General features: G+C 59.0%; 1 protein-coding gene across 4 annotated transcripts in view; it reads left to right on the top strand.

Moving 5' to 3' along the window:
• Window positions 1-11,647, top strand: part of KIAA0753 (KIAA0753 ortholog) — a 39,411-nt gene that overhangs the window by 7,520 nt on the left and 20,244 nt on the right. For all 4 annotated transcript variants that reach the window (XM_039254461.1, XM_039254462.1, XM_039254460.1 and 1 more), the window contains exons 3-7: window positions 4,151-4,742; window positions 6,872-6,978; window positions 8,165-8,227; window positions 9,046-9,261; window positions 10,953-11,163. In XM_039254461.1, coding sequence (XP_039110392.1) covers window positions 4,151-4,742; window positions 6,872-6,978; window positions 8,165-8,227; window positions 9,046-9,261; window positions 10,953-11,163 — 1,189 coding nt within the window. The remainder of the gene's footprint in view (window positions 1-4,150; window positions 4,743-6,871; window positions 6,979-8,164; window positions 8,228-9,045; window positions 9,262-10,952; window positions 11,164-11,647) is intronic.

The raw sequence follows: 11,647 nt of genomic DNA, 5'->3' as shown, positions 1-11,647 counted from the left end.
TCCGCGCCGTCCCCCGTCCGTGTCATGCCGCAGGCCGCTCCGTCGCAGCACACCTGTCCGGCCGTGTGCGGGTTTTTACGGAAGCAGCCGCGGTGGACGTTACACACGGCCGTCAAAACGCTGGCGTTTCCCCCGCGGAGACGCCGCGAGGGGGCGCTGGCCCCGGGCGGTGCGCGGATGCGGCTCCCACAGGCCGGTGTGCGGCCGCTGCCCTCCGGCAGCCCGCGGGGCTTTCCTCACCGAAGGCCGTTCCAGTGGCCGTGGCTGGGGCCTCGTGGTTTCTGCCCGGGACAGTCACAGTGACAGCGCCCAGAATCCCTGGACGCCCCGCCCCCAGGCTCCCACGTACGAATTACATTTTCCCTCCCTCTCCCCGTTCCGTCACTCCCTCTCTGCGCACAGACGCGGGTGTGCAAACGCATACATGCACACGTGCTCCTATGCACCGTGTACACGCATACACATGCATGCACGAGCATCTTCTAAACTGGCGCAGTGCAGGTTGCAGACGTGATGCCTTTTTACCGCTACGGACCCTGTGTGCCCCCCTCAGGCCGCCACAGCACGTGGTGAAAATCCGGAGGCGCGTGCCAGGACAGCGTTACCGTGTGACGTGCTGGCCGCGCTGAGGTTTTGTGAGTTGACCCAATAGTGTCCTTGGTCGTGCGAGAACCCAGGGGCACCGAGCTGCGGACTTGACGTGTGTGCTCAGTTCCTCTGGTCTCCACGCTTCCTGAGACTTTGTGTTTCGCGGCAACGTTCTTGAAAAGTACAGGCCGGTTTATCTGACGGCTTTGTCAGTTGCGGTTTGCCTGACGTTTCTCCTAATGACGTTCAGGTTACAGGCGTGTGGCGGGGACGGGTAGAAACCCAGCGTGCTGCCGAGTCCTCGCGGGTCCGCCTGGTCGCACGTGCTGTTCACTTAGTTGCCCGCATGGCAGCGTTCGCGCCAGCCCTGTGACGAGGGTGGCGCCCGCCAGACTTCAGCCTGCTCACCTTCCGTAGTTGGGAGTGTCCGTCTTGGAGACCTCGTTAATCCCTTTCACCCCCAGACTCTGGTCTGGTCCAGCGTTCGGTGCCAGTGTTTACTCTGGTGGTCGGTACATGGCACTGACTTGGTACCGGCGCAGATCCGTCGAGTCCGGCTTTCTTCAGCTTGGAACTGAGAGGGTCCCCGGCCCCCGGGAGCCGCTCCAGGCTGACTCCGCCGCCCCTTCACACCTTCCCTCAACCTTTGACCACGTCTGGTACAGAAAGGTTTTATGGGGTCAACGTACCCCCCGTGCCAGCCCCGGAGCTGGCCTTTTCTCCAGAAGCCCTCGTCCCTCCAGTGCGGGAAGGACCTTGGAAATCCCAGCTGCGCACTAAACAGGCACACGGATTCCCCGGCGCTCTCGTGCGAGCCCGTCCCGGAGGACAGGTGTGGCGCACAGGTGTGGCGCACAGGCGTGTGCCCTTCCGCACGGAGGCCGGGTGGGCTGCCTGCCCGGCCGGCTCACACGCACGCCGTCCGTGGCAGTCCGGACCCCCCCATGTGTATCTGCCGTCAGTGGTGTGAACCCCCCCCCCGTCACCCACAGCGTCCTGTTTGCTCGGTCTCAGCGCGTGCAAGGAGTTCACAACCGCAGTCCGTGGCTCCCTGGGGCAGAACCCTGCCGCCGGGGGTCAGTATTCCTTTAACCTGAGGCGTAAAATCTGAAGTTAGTTAGATTCCTTTTCCTTCCCCCTCGCTGTCTCGTGTGGTTATGTTTCTCGTTTGACATTCAGTTTGCGCAGTGGCGTCTGTTAGTGTTCGTTTTCAGGGCTTCCTTCGTCCTTACGGGTTTTGTGTCTTCCCTCCCCGCCTCCCTGTCTGCTCCGTGTGGAACGTGAGCGTGGCCCCCAGTTTGCCTCCACCAGAGGCGCCCGGAGCGTGTGGTCCCCCTACCCCCTCCGTGCCTCCCACCACACCCGCTCACGCCCACGTGGCCTTGCTAGTCTCTGATGATCTGGTCCCGCTTTTCTTTTGGTCCAAGTGATCAGGTGCAAGTATATCTTGTCACAAGTCCCTTCCCCTCTCGAGGGATAGTAAGCGCAGACTGTCCGTGTGCACCCGGCCCGTGGCATGGAGCTGCATCTGCGCACCCCCTGCCGGGGTTCAGAGAGGGGTGCGTGGAGAGCTTCACTCGTTCTTACGTCTTCGTAGGGCTCCCGTGTGAGGGCGCAGCACAGCTGACTCGGCCGCTCTCCTACATGGTCCCGCAGCTTCATTCCGTACTTTGCAGCTACCAGCGGTACAGCCTGTGTGGCCCGTGCCCGTGTGCCATGCAGGGGCCCCCTGCCCCCCGGGCCGTGTGCCGTGCGCCATGCAGGGGCCCCCTGCCCCCCGGGCCGTGTGCCGTGCGCCATGCGGGGCCCCCTGTCCCCCGGGCTGTGTGCCGTGCGCCATGCGGGGCCCCCTGTCCCCCGGGCCGTGCGCCGTGCCCCCTGCCCCCCCATGCCGCGCGCCGTGCCCCCCGGCCCCCCACGCCGTGCCCCCCGCCCCCCCACGCCGTGCCAGGCTGCATCTGTCACAGCCTCCCCATCAGCACGGCGTCCCCTTGCCCTCTCTCAGTCGGTTGCTGGTTCGGTGTGTTTTTAACTTGTGTTTTCATGAGATTGACCAACTTTTCATAAGTTAAAGGGCCATGTTTATATCTTTGTATAAATGATCTGCTCATGTTTTTTTCTCATTTTCTACTGAGTTTTGATCTTTCTTCACCTCTCTTTTAAACATGTCGTTATGTAGGGAGCTCTTTGTATTACAGGTATTTTTCTTCCAATTTTTCAGCCCTTGGGTTTTGGTTATGGGGTTGTAAAAAAAACTTTTTAATGCTTGTTTATTTTTGAGAGACAGAGTATGAGTGGGGGAGGGGCAGAGCAAGAGGGAGACACAGAATCGGAAGCAGCTCCAGGCTCTGAGCTGTCAGCATAGAGCCCGATGTGGGGCTCGAACCCACAAACCGTGAGAACATGACCTGAGCTGAAGTCAGTTGTTCAACCCACTGAGCTGCCCAGGCACCCCCACAGGGGGTTTATTTGAAAGTGACTTTCAGGGCACCTGGGCGGCTCACTCGGTTGACCATCTGACTTCGGCTCAGGTCATGATCTCATAGTTGGTGGGTTCGAGCCCCACATCGGGCTCTGTGCTGACAGCTCAGGGCCTGGAGCTGCTTCACATTCTGTGCCTCCCTCTCTCTCTGCCCCTCCCCTGCTCACGCTATCTCTCTCTCTCTCTCTCAGAAATAAATAAAAACATTAAAAAAGATTAAATAAGAATAAAAAGAAAGTGACTCTCTGTCAGGTGATCATATGTGTACACTTTGTTCCGAGAGCCCGAGGCCGTCCCCAGGTTAAAGGCATCGTGGCTCGTGCACAGACCCAGGCCCGTTTGCTGCCTGAGACCCACAGCGTGAAATCATTTGTTCCCCTTGACTCAGTGATCCCAGAACAGGTGTTTCACCCATAGGAAATGCTTTAAGATGACGGGAAAAAGTAAATCCATGGTGATATTAATGGAAGTGATGTTTCTATTGGGGGAAAAACTAGAACCGTGTAAATGTTTAATAGGGTTGTAGTGCGGTTAGCACCAAAAGGCCTTTCACGGGAGCTGGGAAGAGACAACCATGGAAAATAACGAAAGCGTTAGGCTACGGAAATGCCTATGTTCGTTAAGGGAAAGCAAAACAAAACTCATTTGTATCAGGATTAAAACTGACAAAAACTGAAGCCCGAGTAGGAGGGCGTGCGGGACCCCGGGGAGCAGGTGCGCTGTCAGCAGCGGGCGGCCGCGGCGCGGCCAGCAGGGGGCAGCGTGGCGTCACGGCGGCGTTAGGACCCGACGTTTGGAGAGGATGAGAGACGGGGTGAGGGGCTCACCGACCACCCTGCGGGGCTTCGCCTTTCAGAGGACGCCCCGTGTGCCGCGGGAAGGAGGGGGGCAGGGCCGCGGGGGGGACGCTGGGGGGCGTGGGGGGGCGGGGAAGCGCAGTGGCTGCTGCTGACTGTGCGGGAGAGGAGTGCGTCCTGGCACCGATGCTCGATGCTGATGCTCGGGTGGTGAGTGTAGGAACGCGCGGTGCGTTGTCCCGCGCTCCCGCCTTGATTTGCTTTTCTTTGTTGTTTTTTAAAGAACCAGCTACAGTTTAACAGGAACGTTCCCGCACATTCCAGCAACCTGGCCGCCCGCTACTCCTGCCCTGATGCGATCAGAATCGAGAAACTGACGCACTCGTACAGTGAGTCGCACCGCCGTGGAGACCTGGGCCTCGGAGCCGGTCCCGACGCGAGCGGCTCGGCCTCCTTCTCGGTCATCTCGGAGGAGAGGCTCAGCTACGCCGTCCACCTGGCCAGGAGGGACGTGAAGCGCAGGCAGCTGGGAGAGCACGTGAAACAGCAGCGTCTCAGAAGTGAGCCCCAGAGCCCTCAGAGGCGGGGGCGCCCCCAGCACGGGGCGCAGCGGAGGCAGGCCAGGAGCCGGGAAGCGTGTGGCCGCGGCCGCGAGTCGTGCCGGCGGGGCGCCTCCTGCTCGGGGGCCCCGGCGCCCCCGGCCACAGCCCACCCGGGATGGCCCCGCGCGGCCGCGCCGCCCTCGCCGCCCACCGCGGAGCCCGGGCCCCCGCTGCAGGCCGGGTCGGGCGGCCGGCTCGGCCTGCCGGGGGTGCGGCGGCTCCAGGAGGAGCTGGCCGCCTGCATCCGCAAAATGGAAGAGGTGACTCGGAAAGGTGAGAGGGACGCGGCCCCCACACTCCCTGAGGCCCCCGCCCCCCGCGTCCCCCCGGGTCTCCAGCACCAGCGCTCGTGGCAAGGCCCGCGGCCTTGACCGCCGTCTTCCTGCCTTGGGGGGCCGGCCGCAGGGTGTCCCCCCTCAGCCAGAAGCCCTTCTGGCAAAATCGTTCCTACTTTGTTGAACAAGGCGCAGGCCGTGTGCATATTTCCACAAAGCCAGTTGGGACGTGGCAGGGCGGGCCTGGGGCCACCGGGCACGGGGGAGGGCGCATGGCCGTCACAGACCGTTTCCGCAGCTGTTGAGCGGTCTGTGCCCCGCGTTTGCCCGGGGCGTGAGGGCGCGGGGCGAGGCGCGGTGCTGGCATGGCTTGGGTGACTGTGCACGTCTGTGCCCGCTCAGGAGGAGGTCAAGGTGCCTTTTACAAAACCAGCTGTGATTGGATACGATAGGACAGGCACATAAACAAGATTGTGGCCGGGAAAAATGACACTTGTTTCTGAGCTTCCAAGTGGCCAATTACGGGGGAAAGTGACGGTCGCAGAATCTACAGGGTCCGAGACAAAACACTGTTGTGTAGGGAAAAGAGTTACTGCCCGTCCTGGGCCAGGAGGGACTTCCTCCCGAGGTCTCTGTGAAGAGTGTGGCACCCAGAGTGGTACCTGAGCCCTGAGCCAGCGCAACTGTGGGCCGGGGACTCGGGGGGGGGGTGTGCTGCGGGGGGACAGAGCCTCAGGGTCCCGCTGCCATGAACACAGGCGCCTGGAGAGAACTCCCCAAGCCCAGGGCGACCAAGTCGGGTGTTGGCTTGTTTGTTTATTTTTCAGTTTAACGTTTCAGTTTGTCACAAGTCCATACCTTTTTTTTTTTTTAACGTTTATTCATTTTTGAGAGACAGAAAGAGTCAGAGAATGAGCGGGGGAGGAGCACAGAGAGAGAGAGGGAGACACAGAATCTGAAACCGCTCCAGGCTCTGAGCCATCAGCACAGAGCCCGACGTGGGGCTCGAACTCACAAACCCTGAGATCACGACCTGAGCCGACATTGGATGGTTAACTGACTGAGCCCCCCAGGCGCCCCTCTGCACCTTCTAAACTATAGTGACAGCATTACCACAAATGGGGCAAATAGCTATAAAAACCCACAGTGCGTGTGTCAGGCTCGTGCACTTGCTTGCACGCTGGGAGCAGTGTGCCCCAGGTGCGGGTACTGTCCGGACACTGGCTGCTTCTGTTACGCCCCCCACCCAGGCCTGACGCCGTCCCCCGCATCCACGGTGCCTGTGCCGCGAGCCCACACGACACCCCGGCCATCTGGCTTGCCGGCTCCCTGTCTGTATCTACAGCTCCCCGTTTCAGAGTTCTGTTTTTTTCAAAGCAAACATGTTTCGTCGTTTGACTTTTTAGTGAGTATTGTGTTGAATCCTTGACTATGTAAGCTACACTTTTGCACGAGGAAAGCGCTGCTGTCCTGCTTTGTGGGCTGGAATTTTGTGGAGGAGCTTGTTCTGGACGAACATATTTGGGAACCACTGTCTAGAGGAACTGACGCCTGCACGCTCCTCAGAATCTTCCAGAAGCAGAGTCTCTGAGCCCATGTTTTGAGAACGTGGAGCCCGGAGTACAAGGGCGCGCTCCCTGAGCAGCCCGTGGAGGCTGCGGACAGTCCAGCAGCCTGAGCGCTAGTGAAAAGATTTCTCTTTTGGATTCAAGATGAGACAACGTCAGATCCTGTCAAACATAAAACCGGGCCGATAGCGGACTTCTGAGGAGACAGGAAGCAGTACAGGCTTTGGCTCCACGTAAGGAATGTTAAGCGGTTTAAGCGGCGCTTCATGGTGGCGGTGACCGGCCGCCGGGGTCTGGGCGCCGTGCTCTCTGCGCAGAGGGGCTGCTTGGAGGCCTCCACGCCGCTCCCGTGTGTGAGCCCGTGTGTGAGGCACGCGGGTGAGGCCCGCACAGGCCCCCGTGGTCCTTGTTTCTTGGCTGGTGAGAAGGGTTTCATGGGAGCCCAGGTTTCTTTAAATAAAACGAGCGGCCTCCGACCTTGTCATCTCTTGGAAAAATCGAAACGTTTGTAAGTTTCCGCGTGGAGTGTAACGCACTTTCGGGGACGCGGTGTTTGCAGATGGACGGGACGAAGCCGTGGAGCCGGCCGAGGAGCAGCGGGCCCGCGTCAGGAGGCGGGAGCTCGGCGTGCGCTGCGCCCGGATGCTCTACTCTCTGCAGCAGCAGGTACGCAGGCCGGCCCCCTGGGGCGCGTGGACAAATGACTCTTCTCCTCGTCACCTGCCTTCTCGCGTGTTTGTGTATTGCGTGCGGACGGCCCGACTCGTTAGTGGTTTCAGACTCCAGTAAATGCCCGAGGCCTTTCCCGGAAAACAGTGCTTGCTCGGCACAGGTTTCTGTAGACATGGGGGGCAGTGGGGGCGGTCACCCCGAAGCCCCCGGTCCCAGCCCCGAGCCGCAGCGCGACAGGGAGTCTCGTGTCTGTGACCCGTTGCACGCGCAGTAACGGGAACACTGTGCTTGTCTCTACCCGGCAGTGAGGGCCAGGGGCCGGGCTGAGTTCTCGGGGCTCATTTCATGGCAGATAAGCAGACATTCACGTTCTTTATGCTGCAGCTAGGTGGTTTTCAAATGTCTGTCTTTGGTTTTTTTTTTGTAAATTGTTATTTTATTTATTTTTGAGAGAGAGAGCACAAGTGGGTGTGGGGGGAGGGGCAGAGAGAGAGGGAGACACAGAATCTGATGCAGCTCCAGGCTCCGAGCTGTCAGCACAGAGCCCGACGCGGGGCTCGAACCCACGAACCACGAGATCATGACCTGAGCTGGAGTCGGACGCTTAACTGACTGAGCCCCCCGGCGCCCCTTAGATGTCTGTTGTAACTTCAGTGCCTCACTTTTTAATCCACCTTTACCGCATTTCCGGTCACTAAAGTCACATGTTGGCTTTATTGCTTGAATCAGAAACTGAATGTTTTCATTTAAAGGAAATGCCTGACTCCGATTTTGTTCTGTATTCTCCTGGGGTTTGGCTTCAGTCCTCACCCCACACTGCCGCCGTACAGATCATTCTGGAACATGCGTCAGACCCTGTCGGAGCTTTCTGGGTCACAGGGTGAACCCCATGCTCTGGTGCAGCCCTCACCCCTTTCCAGGGCTGCCCCCGGAACGCTCCTTCACATTCCGCTCGCAGGGCGCTGGGGGCGGGGGTGGACGGTGAGCACTGCGCTCTGGTCACCACCTGGGGCTCGCAGCCGTGACGGCGCCTCGGGTGCGCGGGCAAAGCGCCTGTGTGAATTCCAGTGCCGTGATTTAAACAGCGGTCATGTTTGGACAAGACAAGCCGTGTCCTCTTCTACAGAAAAGATGTTTGAAAAGATAACTAAGTTCTTACTTTTCCCCTTTTATGAAACAGGTGAAAGAAATCCAGGAAGAATTGGATAAACTGAGTCCACATAAAATTAAACACACCGAGAAGGTAGGATGCAGTTCAGTTGTGGCCGACACTTTTGATTACAAATGCATTTCCGGTGTTTGGGGTGCTGTGGGGGGGCCCTTAGTGAGGGCTGAGCACCGTACGTATACCTGAACTTGGGGTCGGCTGCCAAGGAACAGACTCTGAAACCAGATTCTTTTTTAATAGCTTCTTTTTTTTTTTTTTTTTTAATGTTTCATTTATTTCTAGGAGAGAGAGAGAGAGACAGCGTGAGCAGGGGAGGGTCAGAGAGAGAGGGAGTCACAGACTGAAACAGGCTCCAGGCTCTGAGCTGACAGTCAGCACAGAGCCCGACGTGGGGCTCGAACCCACGAACCGCGAGATCATGACCTAAGCGAAAGTCGGACGCTTAACCAACTAAGCCCCCCAGGCGCCCCTGAAACCAGATTCTTGTCGCTGTGACAACAGGGGGCGCCTGGGGGGCTTAGTCGGTTGAGCGTCCGACTTCGGCTCAGGTCATGATCTCACGGTTCGTGGGTTTGAGCCCCACGTCGGGCTCTGTGCTAACAGCTCGGAGCCTGGAGCTGCTTCAGATTCTGTGTCTCCGTCTCTCTGACCCTCCCCTGCTCGCACTCTCTCTCTCTCTCTGACTCAAAAATAAATAAAAAACATTTAAAAAATTAAAAACAAAAAAGTGACAACGGGAAGGAAGAGACTGCCACGAGAAGAGGTTTCAACGTTGTAATTCCTTTACCGCGAGGCAGTTTCACGACAAGCGGTTGTCTGTAGAGGCTGGTGAGGGCGGGGAATGTTGAGAAGTTCTGAATTTCGAACTAACTTCCCATCTGTCCCCTCGCCAGTCGTGGGCGACGTCGCGGCTGGCGGCCGCCCACCGAGGCGCCGTGCGGGCCCTGCAGGTGTTTGTGAGCCAGCTCGCCGACCGCGGGGAGCAGCCCCTTCCTGCGCGGTGCAGGGAGCTGGGCGGCCTCCTTCGCCAGCTCTCCCTCTGCTCTGCCAAGCTGGACGCCGACCCCTCCGTGTCCGAGGCGGCCGTAGACACCCTGCGGCAGATCGAGGTAGGAGGTGGACCCGGTTCTGTTACAGGCACTCTGCGTCCCAGGGGAGGATGTGTGCCGTCGCCGGGCTCCGCCGGGATCCCCGGAGACGGCCGGACAGCTGCGCGTAGCGCTAACGCCCTGCGGGGGCCAGAGGAAGCCCTCCGTTCCTGTCTCATCTGTAATATGCTGCATTCACTTGTCTGGGAATGGCAGCTTGGCGGAGAACATGCAGCGACTGTTAACCAGAACGTTCCAGCCCCTGGCCATGGCCTCCAAGGAAGAACGTGCTAGCCCGGGGCAGGGGAGCGGCGTGGCGCTCTGTCCACGCGGGCGTGAGGCAGCAGCAGGCAGTCTAGGCAGATTTGGGGGAAGAAGAGACCCTTGTGTACGAGCGTATGGCCTCGGGGCTCCTGCTGTGGCTGGAAACTTCTGGAGGCCACGGCCGGCAGGTGCCAATCGGGACGGGGTCGGGCCCTGAGTTGTGGCCGGGGACGGTGCCTTAGTCCGCGTGGCCCTCTGAGGTTCGCCAGGCGCCACCGCAGAAGCCTGCCGTTCGTCCTGCCGTGGCCCGCGGGCCGCAGGCTTTTCGGAGTGCCACGTCCAGGTGGAAGAGGTCGCGGGGACGCCAGGGCGGTCTTACCCACGCGCGGAAGGCGAGCTCCGTGTTGGTGTGACCTGGGAGGGAGGGGGCGCTGGAGGGGGCTTCTGGGTGGCCGACTAGCCCGCTGATCCCTTAACCAGCCCTCGGCGGCCCGCGGGGCCCCTCCGCCCTGCCCGTTGCCGCAGCCGGCACGGCGTGTGTGGTTTGCAGGGGGCGCAGGTGTACGGAGAACTCGCTCCGGTGGTGCCGTCAGGCGCGGGCCTGCGGGCGGCCTGCTGGGCCACGGGCGCTTTGTGCCAGAACGTTTGCTGGCCCCGGTGACCGCTCGGAGGGTACGTCTGTATGATTTTGGGACGGCCTCCAGTGCTCTCCCTCGTCTTGAGCAGAAGCACCGTAACCGAATGTGGCTCAAACACGATGCCCACCGGCTCCGGCTTTGGGGTCTTCCTGGAGCGGGACATTCGTTCCGTCTTGTCGAGCAGCCACACGGCCACCGCCCCCCGGGGGACGGCTCCCTGCCCGTGCTCACCTGTCCTCAGTTTGTCCTGACCGGGCGGAGGCCAGGCCCTCCCTGCCCGGCGATGGGTGGGGGGCACTTAGTAGCGCGTCTCTTTTCGGAAGGGGGCACAGACGTCCTCCCTCGGGGTGGGTGAGTGACCGAGGCCGCTGGGCATGCGGAGTAGCTGATGGAGACACATGTTAACTATGGTTCGTTTGCACGCGGAAAGTACCCTGGGAGCGTATGAGATTCCTACTGAGAATTAAAATGCTTGTAAAGCATGTAGGATTATGTTCTGAAGACCAAGGTTAGTTGCTAAACGTGGCGATCCTTATTTTTAGGGTTTGGATGCCGTTAAAAGTAGTCACGTTCTTTACTTTTTTGCTGTTGGTTTTAGTGGACTAAACGTGTAAAAGAACATGCGGAAACCTTTAACTAATTACCTAGATGTCCTCAGTAAAAAGTTTTCAGATTAAGTTAAACGACAGTTCAGTGACCATCAGAGTTGGCTGTTTAATAACACATTTACCTGGAGTCCTCGTTCTCGATTTCGTGATGCACGGTCGGACTTTTGTGGGATCTGCTAAGAGAACCCTGATTTTGTGGCAGGCTTTGGAATTCCTCCTGGAAAAGAAACTGTCACCAAGAAAGGCGAAGAAATGCTTCTCGGAAGTTCGGAGCAGGCTTCCTGTTGGTGGCCACAGGGCCTTAGAGAGATGGCAGAGTCCTTCGCCAAAGAGTGAGAGGAGACCCTTCGTAGCAAAGGAGGTATTTCCACAGGAAACCAGACTACCTTCCGAGGCAAACAAGCTTCTTGCTGGTACGTGTCCTGAAGCGTTTATGCGTGTCGGGTCCCCAGCAGGCGCGCTTGAACCCCAGAAGCAGGGAGTAACGCAACCTCGTCTGTGGGTGGGAAGCTGGAGGGCCCCGTGTGGAGGGAGGGGGCCCCGTGGAGGGAGGGTCCCCTGTGCAGGGAGAGATGATGATCTGACCAAATCAAGAGTAGATTGCTTAACTGACTGAGCCACCCAGGCACACCTTAATTTTAAAAATTTTTTAAATTACCATATCGGTAAGTTCCATTACCGATGTGGGGCTTGAATTCAACACCCTGAGATCAAGAGTCATATGCTCCACGGACTGAGCCAGCCAGGAGCGCTCCCCTCTTTTTAAATTTAAGTGAAATTTATTTATTTATCTATTTATTTTGAAAAACAGAGCGAACAGGGGAGAGGCAGAAAGAGAAAGAGAGAGAGAAAGAGAGAATCCCAAGGAGGCTCTATGCCAACAGCCTGGGGCTCGAA

This window comes from Hyaena hyaena, unplaced genomic scaffold (genome assembly GCF_003009895.1).
Source record: "Hyaena hyaena isolate Hyena2069 unplaced genomic scaffold, ASM300989v1 scaffold_492, whole genome shotgun sequence".
NCBI lineage: Eukaryota > Metazoa > Chordata > Mammalia > Carnivora > Hyaenidae > Hyaena > Hyaena hyaena.
The sequence above is the reverse complement of the archived record's forward strand: the minus strand, read 5'-3'. Positions and strand labels throughout refer to the sequence as shown.